Consider the following 18,736-nt stretch of genomic DNA (forward strand, 5'->3'; position numbering starts at 1 on the left):
GTTTTCATTAAAATTCAATTAAAATATTTAAGGATTCTGTTTATAGTCTAGACTTGGCATGTCTGTTCCTATATTCATTTAAGTGGTCCAAAAGAAGTACACACTTCTAAATGTGAATGTGGAACGCCTAGTTTTTTCATCATGTGGGAACTTTTGGAATTATTTCACGGTAAATTAGGACGTGTGAAGAGACACAACGTGTGAAGACATCCAATATATAGTAGACACCATCCCCAGTGCATTTTTTTCTGTTACCTGCCAAAAGCATAAGATTGGGTTTGATAAAGACAATCTGGTGCCAGGTACTACCACACAACAAGAGGGCCAAAAAAGAAAAAAAGAGAAAAGAAAAGAAAAAGAAAAAAGATATTTGACCTGAATCTAACACTAGATGTATTTCCAGGGTGCCTATCCTTGATGTTGAAATTATAGTGTTCTAGGAAAGGCAAACAATTCATTTGAACTTTAGGAAACTGTGTTCCAAAAGAAAGTGGTTAAAAGTAATAGCAAAAAGTTGCCATCCCCACCTCCCAAGAAGTAATTAAAAAACAGCAATGTTGACATGTAATCTTGTGATGCACGGGTGTTTTTTTTTAAAGGAGATTGTTCCAGTTGTGGGTCAGCCCACAACTAACAATCACAACTAACATTACAAGGCAAGATATTTTGCTGTTGTTGTATCAGTTCTACTTTCCTGTAGCCTGTTTGTCTCAAAAGATCCAAGTATTTTCAGTTTAAAGTAAATTTTCAAGAGGTTATTTGTAATCACTGAGTTGGGAGGGGGCTCTTAAAATTAGGGATGCAGGGTGGAGGATAAGTTGTTAGTCTACCCCGGAGCATATAGTAGAATGTATGATGCACATACAACACATACATGAGCCCTCTTTTACATGACTCTTCTCTCATCAAGAAATAAGAGGGAATGAAAACTTGACTTAGTGTATGTGTCATGCAGAAAGTGTGAATATGAGAAGAATCCCGAGGTGTATGGAGACTTCCTTTTATATCATGGAACTTTTGAAATCACTGTGGATTTATCAGATCATCTGTTCCACATAATATTTTTTAAGGCCTTGGAGGAGGAGCGTGTCTCATAGCTTAAGTGCCACTCAGTGCTAATACCCACTCAGAGCACCTGTCCCGCCCCTGAGTGCCCCCTCCTCCAACCGGCTTGCCTGTCTTTCCAGTGGCCAGCCAATCACTTTCTGCCCCCCACCCCTGACCACCCCTTCTCCTTCCACTTCTCCCTGAGGCTCAGAGGCTGCAGATCTCTGCTGCATGAGAGCTGCCCCTGCTGGTGAATTCCCTGCCTGGGGGCTTCCAGCCTGCAGTCTGGGGGGAGGGAGAGCCTATCCACAGATTTCTTTCCCCCCCCCCCAGAAAGATGCCATGGCAGGAGAGAAGAGTGCCTGCCTTTTTCCACAAGTCATGTTACGATGCTGCAATACTGTTTGTGTAGGGAGGGAGTATTTCCCTATTTTTGCTTCAACATATGCATAGGACACTGTACATGGAGCAACAAATATGGGAAAATAACTTCTCCACCTTTGCACTATTTCAGTATGAGAAAATAGCTTTGGAGGGAAGGCAGGGATCTTTCCTCCCTATTCCCCTGGCAGTGTTCCATACCCAAGCAGGCAGGCCTTTACTTGTTATCTGCCATTCCCTGCAGCTATTGTGTGGTTGCAGGGAACCTAAATCCAAGTCCTCAAAACCCCATGCATCTAGTTTGCCTCTAGGTAGTATATCACACTAAGTAGTGTGTGTGCACCGCACGCGCACACCAGGGGCTGTTTTAAGGCTTAATAGAATGTTGCTCAACTTATGCAAGTCAGCTCATTCTATTGGGTGACAGGTTGTAGGCTAAAACTTCATTGTATTAACTTTGATTACTGTACGGTTTCTGCAGTGGTATATGATCGATGAACACAAAAAGTAAGTACATAGGTTGTAAGCTGAGAAAAAAAAGCATTTCTGAAGAAACCACAGATGCTTTTCCTTCTGCCTGATTTTTAAAATGTGATGAAAATGCCCCTTCCATCTGCTAGCCAAATGAAGAAAGTAAAATGAATCGGTAATCACTTGTAGCTGAGTGTATAGTTGCAGTGGGGAAGTTAAGGGCTAGAAAAACGTCTGATGTTGACTCTTATTGCAAAAGTTTTAGGGTACCTAATGAGAACTGTGGTCCAGTTCTGTGGAGCGTACAGAAACAAGGAAGGCCGTTGGAGCTGAATGAGGGGCAAATGAGCTGCCAGCATTAAGAACATGAAGTTTTCACACATGATCCACTCACTGAATTGATAAATAGTGTTTTGCATAGAGACGACACTAAAGTAGTGAAAAAGTGCACAAGTAGGCCTGAGTTCTAGCTGAGTGTAAGATGCATTTAATGAGCTACTGGGTGGCCAGGTCCAGGACCAAATAAATGTGTATGCACAAGCATGCATACAACATCCACACCCCCACACACCACCAAGCTTAAAGGACTAGCTGCCCTGTAGTCATCAGAATGTCTCTCATCAGTGGGAGTAACGTAGCACTGCCAACTGGCTGTCATCATAGTTCTGATCACCCCATTTATATTTAAGCCTTCTATTCATCCAGCCTTAAAATGCAGGTTTTGTCCTTGAGAAAGAGACCATGAAGGAGACAGGTAAGTGACTGGCTCCTTGTGTGTTGCTTTAATTTCCGAAGAACTGAATAAAAATATAGATTCAAGTAGGTAGCCATGTTGATCTGAAGTATCACAACAAAATTTGAGTCCAATAGCACCTTTAAGACCAACAAAGATTTATTCAAGGTGTTAGCTTTCGAGTGTAGGCACTCTTCCTCAGACAATGGATCAAGGATCATAAGAATGTAAATATAAGGGAAAAGTAAATTAGTAGCAAATTAGTAAACTGTGTCATAATATCCAAATTATGCAGTGTGGTAATTTGCTAAAAATGTTAATTGGTTCTTTGGGTTCAGTTCACAAAAGCATTGGGGAAATAAAAATGTCAAGGTTAGTAATTAATGGCAGACACTTTCCCAGTTGTGAAAAGAAATAATTAAAAGAGACTCAAGCATAGAAACACCCCCACAAGTGACAAGCTGTGCTGAGATGTTATCTTGTCCTGAGAGCCAAAGAAGAGGGGAGTGTAAGGAATGTGGATATAAGAGTTGAATGAGGTTAGCATACATAGTAGTATGTGTGTGTGTGTGTGTGGGGGGATCCAATGCTTTTTCCAGGGCAAAGAATAGCTAAAGATCCTAATAGCAAGAAAAAGAACCCACTGGTCAAACCAGCCAGACCAACAGAACCAATGCAGAACTAGGGAATCCCAACAGATAATTTACCCATACCACCCCCATTTCTTGGGGTGTTCTGATCTTTAAACTAGGCAAAATTATTCAGTGCAGAATAACCAACAAACAGGCTCAGGACAGGTGTTCATTTACAGCCATAAAACAAATAATATCACAGTTCAAAAATCTAAGACAGTTTGATTCAACAAGTACAAAACATATGTATAGAGTTTGGAAACTATTTTAAACCATTGTATTGGTTATTAAAAAGATTTAAAATTCCACTGAATTCAAAATACCACCCAACATTCTAAAACCTATATGAAATTAAATGAAGCTGCGTACCTTAATAGTGGCAGGACAAAATTTAGCAATATGAACTCAGACAAAATATTGTATCCTTGCCATCTGACGCAAGGATTTCACAAAGATTTAGAACTTACTTCCTGGCTTAATAGCAAAGTAGGACATCTGTAAATTTCCAGCCACCAAACTATTTCAACACAGAAATTCACTATGAATTCAGCACTTAAGCCAGAAAAATGAATAGTTGGAATATGAGGGGAAATCTTGGCAATTTTCATGGAGAGGATAGATCTGCAGAATCTTATCAGATTGAAGTGTTGTATTAGATGAACTTTTAAATGTATTAAATTATTTTTTCTTATGGCCTTATCATTATAATGTATAGCACCAGATTTTTTTAATGTGTTCTGTACAACCTAATACTCAAGAAACAAAAATTAAGTAAATTTGGCTAGATGTAATTTTTAAAATTCTGATCTGATTACCATCCAGAGGGATGCATGAACAAGTTTTAATAGATTTGCAATGTATTAGGGATTGGCTGGCTAAGAAGGTGCTACACTCCCCCTCCCTGGTGGACTTCAGCAGCTGGACAGATTCTTATAATGGATGCTTTAGGCTAAGGTGACCAGATTGTCCCACTTTTGGAGGGATATCTGGGGGTACCTGGCAAATTGTACTTATGTTGAAATTAAATATATATATATATATTACAATAGTATTTTTGCGTTCTGTGCGTTCTATGAAACTTTTTGTTGCTCCATAGAGACCAAATTTTTAATCAATACCCCCCCCCCGCTTAATGGTGTCCCGCTTTACCAATGTTAAAATCTTGTTACCTTACTTTAGGCTGATCCTGCATTGAGCAGGGGGTTGGACTAGATGGCCTGTATGGCCCCTTCCAACTCTATGATTCTTTATAACTCCCCCCTTCCAAATATTGGTTGTAATGAAATACTATGAGAGCTACATTTGTTTATTTCACAAGGCCCAAGAGGATTTAGTCGAAATTGCTGGAAAAGCCAGAGGCAAATGCACAAAGCTATTTTTAACAGGCTAATTTGTTTTCACCTGCCTCAAAACCCAATTGAAGAAGTTTTATTTTATTAAAAATGTCTGTTTAAAATGTTCTTTGTAAAGTGGCCAAGTCTTTGGTGAACACTTTTCGTTTTAACAGGAGACGGGTGAGTGGATAAAAGCAGAAAATCCAGTCCTTATAGATACATGAAATATGTACTTATTTAAACTTTGATTTGATAATTTCCTAATCAAATTTAATAGTTGAGGAAGGCCACTTAGCAACTTTCCAGGAGGGTTGGAAGGTTTTTTTGGGTTTTCTTTTTTAATAATGTAGGCTGGTTGGCTGTTTACAGTTACCTTAAGTATTGTGACACTGAATTTTGGTTAAATTGGGACTGCTGAATAAGTAGTCTGCATGTAGAAGACCTGTGAGGAAGCAATTATTTCCACATTGCTTCTCTCCCTTTTTTCCTCCCCTGGCAATGCCTATAGCCTTTCCACTTTCATTTTCTGCTAACCACTTACCTACATCTTTCTCCTTTCCTTTTTCAGCTTTCCCTTCCCTTTACTTCTAAAAACCACCTAAAATGCATACATTTTTCTGACCCTACTTGGCAGCCTATGCCTTCTCACCTTCCCTCTCTCCCTTCTCCTGATTTTTTTTTGGGTCCACTTCTCCATATCAGTTTTTCCTTTTTGCCCTCTCCTTCTCTAGCTATATGTTTCCTCTATCCTACTTCTTTCAGTTGAGAAGTAGAATCCTCTGCTATGTTGGTTGCAGCCTAAAATGGCTGCTAAGATGTAGTCTTGTGAAGTCTCAGTGGGACATTTTCCTTAAAGAAGTAGACATTACACCTGTGATTTGGGGACTTCTCTAACCTCAGTGTGTTTTTTATATATCATATTTTTCTGCAAACCCGAGTTCCTCCCGGGGCTGTTGAAAATCCCAGCTCTCTGTCCCTGGGCCTATTCTGTGGCTTTTGCGATTTATGCTCTATGGCTTGCTTCATAGGTAGATCACAACATTAGTTTTTAAAAGAAATAGAAATGGCTCAACAGGAAGAAAAAAAAGGTGCCTCTGAATACAGTGCTCACACAGATGTTCAAACTTATTTCCAACTTGCTTTGATAATTGGTTACCTAGACACTTACAAGAACAGAAATTAACTTGGGATAGTCAATAAGATGGCTTCCAAGCTAAGCTCACTCAAGCCAGCCTCCCTTAAAACGTCAACATCCATGCAGTTCCATGTGTATATTGTACACCAATATATCCATTGAGTGTTTTTTTCAAGACAACAAGCTTTACATTCAAAGTAGGATAAAATGACACTTAAATGATCTGTACTGAGATCTTGTTGAGCTCAGAATTAAAGAGGGAGGGAGACATCTGTTACAATATTCTGTTAATGGAAAATAATAATTTTAAATTCCTGCATGTGGGTGTTGCAGTTTTAAGGCTGGATAGGATTGTACTGCAAAGAGAAGTTCAGTTGAAAGGAAAAGAACCTAGCTTCTTTATAATTACCTCTTGCTTCCTAATTCAGTATTTTGTTTTAATAAAATACATACCTTCTAAATAGAGACATTCAGTATTATAGACCCGATTACATCTTGTAGTTGTAAAAGAAAAGCATTTTACTGTTGGGGAAAAACAACTGATGCTACTGAATAAAAGCAGAAACAGCATACTGATGAGTTTAGTTGCCGGTGTGATGGTGTGTAGGTGAAAAAATGTCAGTGCTGCTTAATGGGAGAAGTTGAATGTTCCACAACATCATAAATCCTTATCAGACTGCTGCATTTCATCCTAACTTTGTGCTTGATTTACTACAGGGTAAATGGCAAATTGGTGGCACTGAAAGTGATTAGACTTCAAGAAGAGGAAGGCACTCCATTTACAGCCATCAGAGAAGGTACATTCAATAATCTTGGTTTCAAGGGTGAACTTGCCATCTAACCCGCAGTGGCCCGCCAGTGGTTCTGTCAAGCAAAGGAAAACCCAAGCAACTCTGTCTGAATCTTGGAGCCAGTAGGCTCAGACTTTTCATTGGTAATGCCTCAGGGGGTCACTGAGCTTAATTTATTCCAGGGCTGTTTCTATAAGAACATGAAGATACAGAGCTGCCTCTTTTACTGAATCAGACATTTGGTTTATCAAGGTCAGTGCTGTCTACTCAGACAGGCAGTGGCTCTTCAGGGTCTCAGAGGCCTTTCATATCATCCCTTATCTAGTCCTCTTAGCTGAAGATGCTGAGGATGGAGCCTGGAACCTTCTGCATGCCAAGCAGATGATCTCCCACTAAGCCACAGCCTCTCCCTTAAACATAAGATTGGATCAGACTAATGGTTTATCTAATGGTTTATCTAGCCCAGTCTTTCTTAACTTTTTTGCCATTGAAAAGCCCCTGAAACATTGTTCAGGCTTCGAGAAATCCAAGAAGTGGCGTGATCGTTCATAATACAGTTGGGAAGCATAACTGTGTTCACACCCACTTGGGGCCCCTCCCCTTCCGACCCTCTTCAGGCCCAACACTGGCCATTTTGGGAGGGGGAGATGGGTCGACATGACCATATATGGTTGTAACACCAGATAATGATTAACAAATTTTAAAAAATATTCAAATTAATTAACTCCCACCCATTTGGGAAACTCTTCTAGGGCTGTCATGAAACCCAAAGGTTTCACATAATCCTGGTTTAGCCCATCATCCTGTCTCACACAGTGGCCAACCAGTTTCTCTGGAGATCCAACAACAGGGCACATAGGCTGAGTCCTCTATTGCCTTCTAGCACTAGTATTCAGAGGTTCATTGCCTCTGCATGTGAACATTGCCTTTAGTCACCATAGCTAGTAGCCACTGATATAAATCTCCTCCGTGGATCTGTCTATACTTGTGGCGATTACTACATCCTCTGGCAGCAAATTCAACATTTTACACCACCCAGTCCAGTCTTGCTTGGCTTTCTCTTGGATTTTTCTGTCTCTTGTAATTTCAGGATGTGTAATCTGCAACTTCTTGCCGATGCTAGAGCCTTGAGCTTTTCAAATTACATGGTTAGGTTCCCTGCAGGAGGACAATTGCTGCTTAAAAAACAAAAAACAAACCTACTGTGTTATGTGGGAGTTTACATGAAATAAAACAAATCTGTGCTTCTCTATAGTTGGCTTACATAAGAACTGCTACCAGGCACACATGGCAGTAGGTATGTCTTTGTGGAGAACCAGAAATGCCAGAGGGGAGTACATATTGAGAGTATTAAGTTCATAGAAAACAGTTCTGCTAAGGGGCACCCACAGAAAGGATACATCTAAACTTAGGTGTACTCTGTGAATGGTATCTCACGTATTCACACAAGTGAACCAAAATCCTTCAGAAATACTAAATTCAGCTTTCCGAGGTGATTTGTTATTTGTTAAAAGCAAAAAGAGTATAGGCAGTTTGTAAACATCCTATCTGGAGGGAGGGGAAAGTATCCCTTTTACTTTTACCAGAATTTGTTTTCTGTGCCACAATAGGCAGGAAAGCCCTACTTCAAATAAAACTGCAAATAACAAAATTTCAATCATAATTTATTGACTATTGTATATCATATGTTCTTGTAAACTGCCTGGAGACAGCTGTGCTGAGTGGGGTTGGTTATAGAAAACAAATCAATCAATCAGTCAATAAACATTGCATATTCGAACATGGAATTAAAATCAGGTGAAATGAATGAGTTTTGGTAAAGGTGCTGGAATATTCTTTTTCCTATGTGATAATGTGACGGAAAGGGGAGGCAGCTGTGCAATTTCATGTCTGTTTAATCATATATTGTATTACACGAATCCTTCGTGCATAACACATCTGCCTGCATTGCAGTGCCTGTCTAGCAAATCCAAAAATTTTCTCTCATAACTCGGAGAGCTCTGTCTTTGTTTTGCAGCAAATGTACGGAAATTATTTCCAAAATAAGGTTAATTAATCACACTGATGGAAAATTACGCATTCAGACAATCCTATTATGTAAACATTAGGTGATATAGTGACTTGATTCCATGTAGCGTTAATATATGACACGGGCTCTGTGAATAACATCTTCTAAAAATCCATTTCCATGTATGCAGAGCAGGGCAGTGGCTGGACCTTTGGACTCTGAATATCTGAACATTTTGGTATCTTAAATAAGCAAGTATCTGTTAGATGGGAAACCTGTGGCAGAAGCATGTAATGTTTACACATTAAGTTTCCTTTGAAGTTTTAAGGCGTCCTCTCTGCTCCAATGAATTTCTTCCAAATGAAATACTAGGTGCTTATATAGGTTACTCGAGACTTTTCTGCCACTTCCACATTGCCATAGTGATGTCTGTGCACTAGAAGAAAGTTACTCCAGATGATACTGAATACAGAAAGGGTTTCTGTTCAAAATAGCATCTACTGGGTATGTACACTCAGTTTCTGTTAGTACATCTATTAACACCTCAGTGAAATAGGACTACTTGCAGACAGTGTGGCAAAGACTGGATGTGCCCATTGCCCTAAGAGAGGCATTGCATGTTGTAGGCTAATATTGTTGTGAACTGCCCTGAGCCTGCTTGTGGGGTAGGTGCAGTCAAGAAATCAAATACTAAATAAAAATAAAATTAAACACCTTCTGTAAAAACAAAGAGTGAGGAACTGTTAGAAGCAGTAGAAGGGATAATTGGCCCCAAGAGAACTATTTCTCCTTCCTCTCTTGAGAGCCAGCTTGGTGAAGTGGTTAGGAGTGCGGACTTCTAATCTGGTGAGCTGGGTTTGATTCCCTGCTCCTCTGCCACATGCAGCCAGCTGGGTGACCTTGGGCTAGTCACAACCCTGATCGAGCTGTTCTGACCAAGCAGTAATATCACGGCTCTCTCAGCATTACCTACCTCACAGAGTGTCTGTTGTGGGGAGAGGAAAAGGAGGGCTTACAATTGTAAGCTGTTTTGAGACTCCTTCGGGTAGAGAAAGTTGGTGCATAAGAACCAACTCTTCTTCTTATACAATGATAATACACATTTAGGCCTCTTATGCACGGCGGCAGTTACAGCGCGGGCCAGGATGCCCCACCATTCCCCATGTGTGCACAGGGGCGTGGCATGCTGGGCTGCCCTAGCAAAGTGCGCACGCTGAACACCAGGGCCAGAAGGTAAGCCGGCGCGGCGGGAGCGGGGGGAGGTTTGGACGGCCCGGGGAGGGAGTGCGGGGGCAGGCCTCCTCCGGAAGCCCAGATGGGGGCAGGAGGTCACCCCTGCCAGCTCCGGGGCTCCGCGAAGCCCGCAGGAGTGCGCGGTGTCCCTACAGGGACACTGTAGGGTCAGGGCTGGACGGGCCGACAAGCTTGGCGCTGGCGATTACGCACAGTGCCGGCTCCTTCCGCCAGCGCGGGCATTCTGGCCCGTGCCTTTGAGAGGAATTTGCTTCAGATGCTAAAATAAGTTGCTCTGCTTGGGCTAGGTAATGACTGCAGCTGGTTCTGCAGCCCACCTTGAAATGTTTCCATGCTGATCTGCATTGCTGTAGCACTCGGGTTCAGGGACTTTCCGTGCAGCTTCCTAAACATTCCATTGCAGACTCTGCTCCATTATAGCAAGGGGATGGCGGGGTTAAAGGCATCCATCTTGAAGAAATATAATATGTACGGCTTGCATTCTGTAGGCATATATAGGCACGTAGGGCTGTTGCTGAATATCTGCCATCACCAATTTGTGGATTAATTGAATGCAGGGGGAACTCCTGCTTCTGAGCATTCTGTTGCACATGTGCCTTGGCATACTCTTTTTCTGGATTGCTGGGCACTATTATGGGGAAGGGTTTGTGCTGCATATTTTGACTGTAGTGTTGCATGGCTTTTGAATGAGGTCATGTCCATTTCATATCTGGGCTTATACAAGCAGGGTATCATTAGTCATCATTGCTGATGTGGATGGAGATTGTGTTTAAATGCTACAGTCTCCTCCCTTAGGACAAAGATTTCCTTTCCATTACCATCATTCCAGTTGTTCATTAGGCATGTTTAATCTTCCTAGAAAAAGAATCCTGTTAGCCTGAACAATAGTATCTTAATCTTTAAGAGATTCAGACACACAGGTTTGTAATTACAAAGCAAAATTAAATTTATTATTAAAGAACTTGGCCTTTGAAGTAAAAACAAATACAGACAAATGTAGTAGGATGGCATAAAGCACACAAAATAGCAAAATGTAAGTTAATGTGTAACAAGTAGCTTGTTTAAAGCTATTCATGACTTAAAGGTAAAGGTAAAGGTAAAGGTATCCCCTGTGCAAGCACCGAGTCATGTCTGACCCTTGGGGTGACGCCCTCTAGCGTTTTCATGGCAGACTCAATACGGGGTGGTTTGCCAGTGCCTTCCCCAGACTTGGGGACCGTGTATCCGAAGGGCTGTCTCTCACTGTATGCACTTCCCATCCCACATGTGCCAAATAAGTTCCTGAGCCTGTGTCTTCTTGGTCGCAGTGCCAGTCTTGTGGAGTGGTTATTCAGAGGAAGTAAGAACAGCATCTTTATTGTTGACCTTCCAAAAACAACGCAGGACAGTGTTACTTCTAATGCTTTTTAGGAGTCGTTTTGGATAAGTAGCTGGAGAAATTGACCGTATGGAATAGGGTAAGGTCTTTTGTTTAAGGTAGATGAGTTAGTTCGTTCCTGTTTTGAAGTTTCTTTTTAAAAATGTGATACACACACACAATCAGTTACTCTTGCATGAGTCACCTTGATCACATATTTATTTACAGCACTCCTAACTTGGCCTTCTTCACAAGGTGGGTTCCAGTGTCCACTAAAATCATAGTGAGCACAACAAAACCACACCAGAATATAATTAAAAATGGCTTTTGAACATAGATTGGTGTGTTTTATAAGAATGGGTGTCGATATAATTCTGATCTGCTAAGGCTCTGAAAGACCGAATAATACAAGAGCCTCTTTGATACCGCTGAGAAGGACCATGCCATTGAGCAGGTGCTGTTGCAAGAATGTCTTCTGCTTACAAGATGGAATTCTTTAAAAACTTTGATGGACCAGGCTATATTATATTAGGGTAAGGTGACCAGATTGTCCCACTTTTGGAGGGACATCTGGGGGCACCTGGCAAATTGTACTTATGTTGAAATTAAGAAATATATATATTACAATACTATTTTTGCATTCTATGTGTTCTATGAAAATTTTTGTTGCTCCATATAGACCAAATTTTAATCAAGAATCCCCCCCCACACACACACACCTGGTGTCCCGCTTTACCAATGTTAAAATCTGGTCACCTTATATTAGGGGAAAATATGAGGAGAAATGCTTCTGAAAGTGTGTGGTGTCCTAAGCCATGACGAATTTTTATTAATAATAATCAACATTTTGAAGTGAACATGGGGATTCAAAGTTCTGTTAATGATGAGTATCAAAGGTGTTGTGCTCGCTTCAGCAGCACGTATACTAAAACTGGATTATCAAAAATGCACACATTTTGTCAAAGTAGTTCATCCATTAGGATAGGCAGGAATACTGACTGATCCAAGGACCAGTACCGGTCCCCGGACTGGGGGTTGGGGACCGCTGCACTAGCACACACCAGGTTAGCAGCATTACTGCTGAATTCTCTCAAGCCCAAAACTTTAAAAAAGGCATTTATACAGTACTATAGGTGAGGCAACTTTAACTGTGTATAATTAATATGTCAACAAGGGCGAAGCAGATGCTCAAAAAGCTTCCAGTCTTTTAACCTGGTGGGCATTGATTGGGAAATTTTGTTTCTTCCTTATCATCACTGCTGTTCCAGCATGTGCTTTCTGGAAGCTCATAGTCCCATGAATGGAGGAATATTTTTTTATTGTTGTGTTGTTGCCCCAAGCAGGAAATGGATAGTCCTGTTTGATGCTTATTTTCTGTGAGCCTCTTCTTAAAAGCCTGGGAGAAAAATGTTTGAGCTAAGATTTTATCTTCAAGGCAAGATTAACAATACAAACCCTCTCTAGTTGTTATCAGTAGCTGTTGTAAGAAGGTGGTGGTGGGGAGCTGCCTGAAATTTCAAACATTTACCATTTTTTCTTTCCGAGTTCTAAATGTCCTCCCCAATACTTGCGGATTACCCTGGGAGAATGGTGCTTTGCTTCAATTAAGAATCATTCTAACCCAGTTTTCCTGCCATCTTTACCTGATTAACATTGGAATATATTCCTTGTAAATAATTGATAATTCAGTTCATAGCCTTTTAATTAATTTTACAATTGCCTTTATTTATACTATATTAGTATTAAACTTGTTTACATCATCTTAATTGTATTTGTGGGCATAAGTTGTATGTACATCACTTTTTAAATAAAACATTATTGCATTTATTCCCATAAGAAACAGTTTTATGTGAATTTTTACAGAAATGATTTTTCTCCTTGCTTGTGTAGATGACCTTGTACTGGGAGAAGGCTTAGGGTGAATAACAATGCTATAAAAATCCTTTTAAAATGGAATACAATATACTACTAATAAAAAAATCCCATATTTTTCTGGCCTAATCTCTGAAACAGTCAAACAGTTCACAGAATACTTCTGAAAGAAGGCTTCAACTTTTGAGTTTACCAAAGGGCATAAAGTTCCATATTGAGAAACATACATATTTCTGTAGTTTTAGGCTGGCTGAAATGTGAGCTGGCACCTCATTGATACCAGTTTGACCAGCATTGGTCTGCACACAGCATTAACCACCATGAGACTAAAGAAGTCAAAGAGGTCAGGACTGCAGCAGTTCGGAGTTATGGATCAGAATCCAAAATTGGTTATAGATGCAAATGATTTGTGCACTTTGAACCATTCTTTAGAACTTCAAATAAAAAATGCTTTTTCTGCCTGGAGATTCCAGTCTGTAAGTGTGAAGCCATTGAATATCCATGATGCAGTTTGCATAATCCAAAGATTGACCTCTTTCACTGTCTAATGTTATCAGTGGTAAATGCTTCATTCAATTCCCATATTTGTGAGAAATGCCTCTGTTTGATTCCCCAAAAAATCAGAAGGGAAGCCTGAGTCAAGGAAACTTGGTGCCTTGATTTCTGCATTTGTAAGCAATATTGCCACAGGGGTGCTTTCCTGTTCTGTTTGCTTGAAGCATTCTGTGTAATGTTGCATTCTTACACAACACAATTATTTTAGTTCAAGATAAATTGAAGCCATGTTTTTTGCTTTCCTTCTGGAAAGCTATTGCTGTCAGGTTTTACAATCAATATGAAAGGAGTTACATTTGAAATTAGATATTGGTCTTTACTGTCATTGTTACCATAATAAAAATTAATAGCCATGTAATTTTATTACCCTAGAGACGCTATAAATCATATGCAAGGCTGACTTGGATAGAGATTTTGTAATGAAGTATTGGAGCCTTTAATTGTTTGTGCAGTTGGGTTTAAGCGTACTCCTGTTCAGTGACTGGAAGCCATTGTTCTGTATAATGTTGTCCATAAATCGATATTGGGTATGCATAGTATATCTGTACCCATATAGAGATAGATCCATAAAGGTAATGGAGACTTACAGATATTTTACTTGTGTGTTTGCACATGAATGCAGCTTGTTGTCATGTTTGAGCATTCTGCTTGCACAGAGAACATAAGCAAAAGCTTCCTGGTCTTGGAAGAATTAATTTAAACTCTAGTTTCCTGTTATGTCCAAATTAGATCCCAGTTTGTGAAGAGGAAACCATTTCAAGTGTGCCCAGATGCCCTAATTCAGACATCATAGCAAACTGAAGTTTGATGGCAGGCTTCCATACCAAGGAAGCTTTAAATCGTGTTCTCTGTGCGAGGGGGTGAAGCGGAGGATGCTAATATGGCAAGGAGCAGTGCTTGTTTTGTGAATTTAGCCTTTGTTGTGATCATGTCAGGCTCCTCCAATGTTAATTATTTGCACTTTGCTCTTTGTCACTGTACTTTCTAGACATCAAAGTCAGTAGGAATGGGAATTATGGCAGTGCTTTCAGAACTGACCTTTTTATTGATTACCTGTTCAGTTTAAAGGATCTTGGTGTGAAGATACCAGTGAAAGCCAATCTTTAGGATGCTGTTGTTCTTCAGTGGCCTATTATACATCGCAGCAACCACGCTGGGCTGCCACCGGAGCATTGCAGCGGAGCAGCATGCTCTGCCATTTCTTGTGTCCCCATGGGGGATGCATTGTGGCATTGTAAGCTGGTGCGTCATGACTAGCTACATGCCAAAATATGTCCTCTTGGGGAACACAGCTGCAACTGAAAGTTCTGTTGTATGGGGGGGGGGGTTTGAGGGCGGCAATCCCACTTTCATGCAAAATAGCAAAACAAAACTCTATTCAACCCCACGGTGCTGTGAAACGCTGCAGATCCAAGTGGGACATTCTTGGTCCCTCCCTGGCCACCATAGAACAGGGAGGACTGTGTGCACGGGCCTGGCCACCAATGGTCGGCCATGGAGAAAAAGGGGATGCTGAAAATTCTGCATTCTCTTACTGCAGGCCGTCAGAGTCCCTAAAGTGGACCATGGCTGTAGGGAGTCGGGCTGGCGGCAATGTCATGCATAAGTGGGGATTAGCCCTGTTTCCATGTCACCACCAGCCCGACCTTTCCTCTCCATGTGTAATCGGTCAGTCTCTCCTTTTTTCATAAAGCCTAGTCCCACCTAGCATTACCATTGTAGACCTCAGACTCCACCCCCCAGCAGCACCATTTCAGGAGGCACTTTGGACTGCAGCAGGAAGCAAAGTCCATAAAATCATGCTTCACTAAAGTAAGTCTTTTGGCCAGCAGAACTTTTTCCAAATCCAGGTTTTAAATAAAAGGTTCTATTGACTTCAGTAGACACCTCCAGGTTAAGTATGCTGAAAGCCAAGCTTCCTTTTTCTCCCTTGGGTAAGGAATGTAGCCATCTCACACAGTCACCATTCCATGTAGACAGAGTTACTGGGGTTTCTTGGGTGACCTTGGGCCTGAGACACCATTTCTGAAAGGCAAGGAATAAAGGAAGTAAATAAATATTCTTGTCCTTCTCTGCTATCTTCCTTTTGTGTTGTTCATATTGTATTGTGGGTATTAGTTTGAACTGTAAACACATTGAACGCACTGGCACAAAGGCAGCATGCACCTTTATCGACCTTTCTGTGTAGAATGAAGCCAGTGCTGCTTGAGGAAAGAGTCCATTGTATCAGGTACAGAGCACGGCAGGTTTCATCTTGTGAAGACAAGTCTGGGCTTATCTTAGTTCAACCTTGCACCTTGGAACTGGAAACAAGTCGACCCATTCCCTAACTTAATATTTAGATAGTGACAGTGAGGGGACCCAGGAACTGTTTCTTAAGTTATAGGTATTAGGGGCTTGATGCATAATGATAATATTCTGTAATGAAGTAACAGAATATTCTCTATGCTTCTACAAAAAACAACAACAACAAAAACACCCTTTTCCAGGGATGCTCTGTTGGTGATTCGTGGAGCGAGTTTGGTGTAGTGGTTAGGAGTGCGGACTTCTAATCTGGCATGTCGGATTTGATTCTGCACTCCCCCACATGCAGCCAGCTGGGTGACCTTGGGCTCGCCATGGCACTGATAAAGCTGTTCTGACCGAGCAGTGATATCAGGGCTCTCTCAGCCTCACCCACCTCACAGGGTGTCTGTTGTGGGGAGAGGAAAGGGGAGGCGACTGTAAGCCGCTTTGAGCCTCCTTCAGGTAGAGAAAAGCGGAATATAAGAACCAACTCGTCTTCTTCTTCTTCCATGTCTGAGCTAAATTGTTCCTCTTTCATTGCTTAGAGTGGAAATAAGACAAATCTCGACTTTGCACAGCTCGTCTGAGTGCATTTATGCACAGCTCCTTAGGATTAGCCCAGGTCTGTGATCTGTATTGGTTTTCTCTTTACCTCCAAACAGAACATCAAATAATGTTGTTCCCATGACTTCTATAAGCTGCTGTGGCACTAATACATGCAGTTGCGGAATAAATTTTGGATCAGTAGTAATTTAGCATGGAGAACAAGGATTTACTAGGTCAGTGGAGCTTTTGAGTGACATTTTAACACTCACAGGCATTTGTTGCAGTTTAACAAAAAACAGACAGACATCTTGCCTCAACCTGGAATTGTGGCGGTGCATATTATAGATTCCAGTCTGCATTGAATTTAGGAGGGTCAATCTTTAGAAACATCAAGTTGGAAATGAATTAGGAATTACATTCTAACAAATCAGGTGACGGGACCAGATTTCAAACAACTCCTGTGTCTAGGAAGCTTCAATGTCTTTAATTCCATAACATCTAAAATTTTCTCAGGTGTATTCGTTCTTTAAACATAATCTTGATTCAAGAAACATCTTTAAATGTAGCCTAATACCTCAAGTCTAGGGTCGCCTAACCAAATTTAAACCTAGGCTAAATTTTCTTGAATTGTTTCCGAGAGGAACTTAAAAACAATATGGCTATGATCTATTTAAGGGATCTTCAACCTAGTTGTGCCTGCAGCCACCTTTGGGAACTGGAGAAAGGGATTTCATGGCAGGGCCTGCTATCTGGGGCAGTTACAAAGTGTTGTGAGGTTTCAAGCCAAGCATTGTTGAAGGGGGCTCCCTGCAGTGTGGTGCTTCTTGAAGTCTTCGGAGGCACCTGGTGATGCAATGAGATGGAAGAAAGCCTCTTGGTTCTGGGGAGGAATCAAGTAGAAGCCAGGTGCCCATGAGCACCATGTTATAACTGCTGATTTTTGGTTTGCATGTCATAAAGCACCCTGTAATGGTTAAGCTGCTGAATTGTAGCTACAAGCAATTCTCAAGTGAGCTCAAGTGTAATTAAGGTTTCCTTGTGTGGTGTTTCTGTTGACTATTCACATGTCAGGATTTTCAAACTTGACTAGGGAACTCCAAGCCTCTGCTCCAGCCTGCTCCAAATGCCAGCCAGCCTTTCCTTAACGCCATAGTCTTAAGCTCAAATGACAGGTTTCTCTAAATGTTGACGTTCCCTATTCATATATAAAGCTTGATGGGGGACCAAGTTCTAAGAGCAAATTGTCAGTGTGGATGACGAGAGGTGAACCTACACCATTCTGCATGGAGCTTCCCTGCAGCCGCTTTCCCAGCTGACCTCACTTCTGGTACTGAAACTTGGAGGGAAGTTTGGGTGACTGAATACAAGGAGGCCTTGGGAGATGAAAAGCTTCAGCTTTTCTGACTCATACCCACTTTGTACTTGAAATCATACCCACAGCTCCTGATACAGGGGTAAACAAACAAATCTGCCACCATTAATACACAGTTTGAACCTTGACATCTCTGTTCTGTTGACAGTTTTTATGTCAGCTAGTACGCTTCTTACAGTTTCATGTGTCTTGTCTGTTTAGATTTTTTAAAAGTGAGGTAACCAACTGTAAAATGTTGAACAATCCCAACTGCCGGTACTTGTTTCCCATAGTGCTGAAGCCCTTCCCTACAATATGACTGGCCCCACTGTTCATCTGTAGATAGCCATCAAGGAAGGAAATACTAATTATTTTCCTTTGCCCTTGGTGGTGGGAGATAGCCCTTCTACATTAAACATCATAAAACATTAAAATTTCAAAACATGTTTTCTCACGTTTGTTTCTATTAATTTGTAGCAAAACATAGGTGTCCTACAAAATCAATTTATGTTTTTTAGAAGAAAATAATAATAGAGCATATTTAGGGAAATTGGTTCCTAACATAATGGAACAGACACAGTCACATTGCAAAAACAAATACAGCAGTATATCATAGCGTCTCTGGAAGAACTCAATAAATTAGATTAATCTAAACATGATATATAGCTAAATTGCTTCCTGTAATTGAGCACTCAATTCTTGACCTGTTTCCAAGGGGCTGTTTTGATGCCAGCTTATACCATTAGAGAAGCGTCTTTTCCCCAAATCTTAAATTCTAAAGTACTTGTTGCTGTGTTTCTAATGTGTTGTGACCTTACAAGGGTTAAATTATCTTCCCTCTGAAGAAAACAATCGGCTTTCAAAGCTCTCTTGCTTTGATTTGCTCCAGATAAGAGGATGTGCAGTGAAAAGGTGAGAGATGGCTTTTGAGGACAGTGTTTGGATTCTTCCTTGGTCTCTTATTAAAAAGAAAAAAAACATGA

At 40.9% G+C, this 18,736-nt stretch overlaps 1 protein-coding gene and 1 long non-coding RNA gene across 7 annotated transcripts in view; one reads left to right on the forward strand and one right to left on the reverse strand.

Annotated features, from left to right (window-relative positions):
• Nucleotides 1-18,736, forward strand: part of CDK14 (cyclin dependent kinase 14) — a 268,798-nt gene that overhangs the window by 78,172 nt on the left and 171,890 nt on the right. For all 4 annotated transcript variants that reach the window (XM_077302545.1, XM_077302548.1, XM_077302549.1 and 1 more), the window contains one exon: nt 6,451-6,530. In XM_077302545.1, the coding sequence (XP_077158660.1) occupies nt 6,451-6,530 (80 nt within the window). The remainder of the gene's footprint in view (nt 1-6,450; nt 6,531-18,736) is intronic.
• On the reverse strand, nt 11,001-18,033 carry LOC143820473 (uncharacterized). 3 transcript variants are annotated; one of them, XR_013225363.1, is made up of 3 exons: nt 17,951-18,033; nt 15,458-15,595; nt 11,001-11,151 (listed from the first exon to the last, which is right to left on the reverse strand). It is a non-coding gene; the product is annotated as an uncharacterized LOC143820473 (long non-coding RNA). The 3 variants fall into 3 exon arrangements; XR_013225362.1 differs by lacking the exon at nt 17,951-18,033 and adding an exon at nt 17,837-17,949; XR_013225361.1 differs by lacking the exon at nt 17,951-18,033 and adding an exon at nt 17,818-17,931.

The sequence above is a fragment of the Paroedura picta genome, chromosome 11 (genome assembly GCF_049243985.1).
Source record: "Paroedura picta isolate Pp20150507F chromosome 11, Ppicta_v3.0, whole genome shotgun sequence".
In the NCBI taxonomy this organism is placed as follows: Eukaryota; Metazoa; Chordata; class Lepidosauria; order Squamata; family Gekkonidae; genus Paroedura; species Paroedura picta.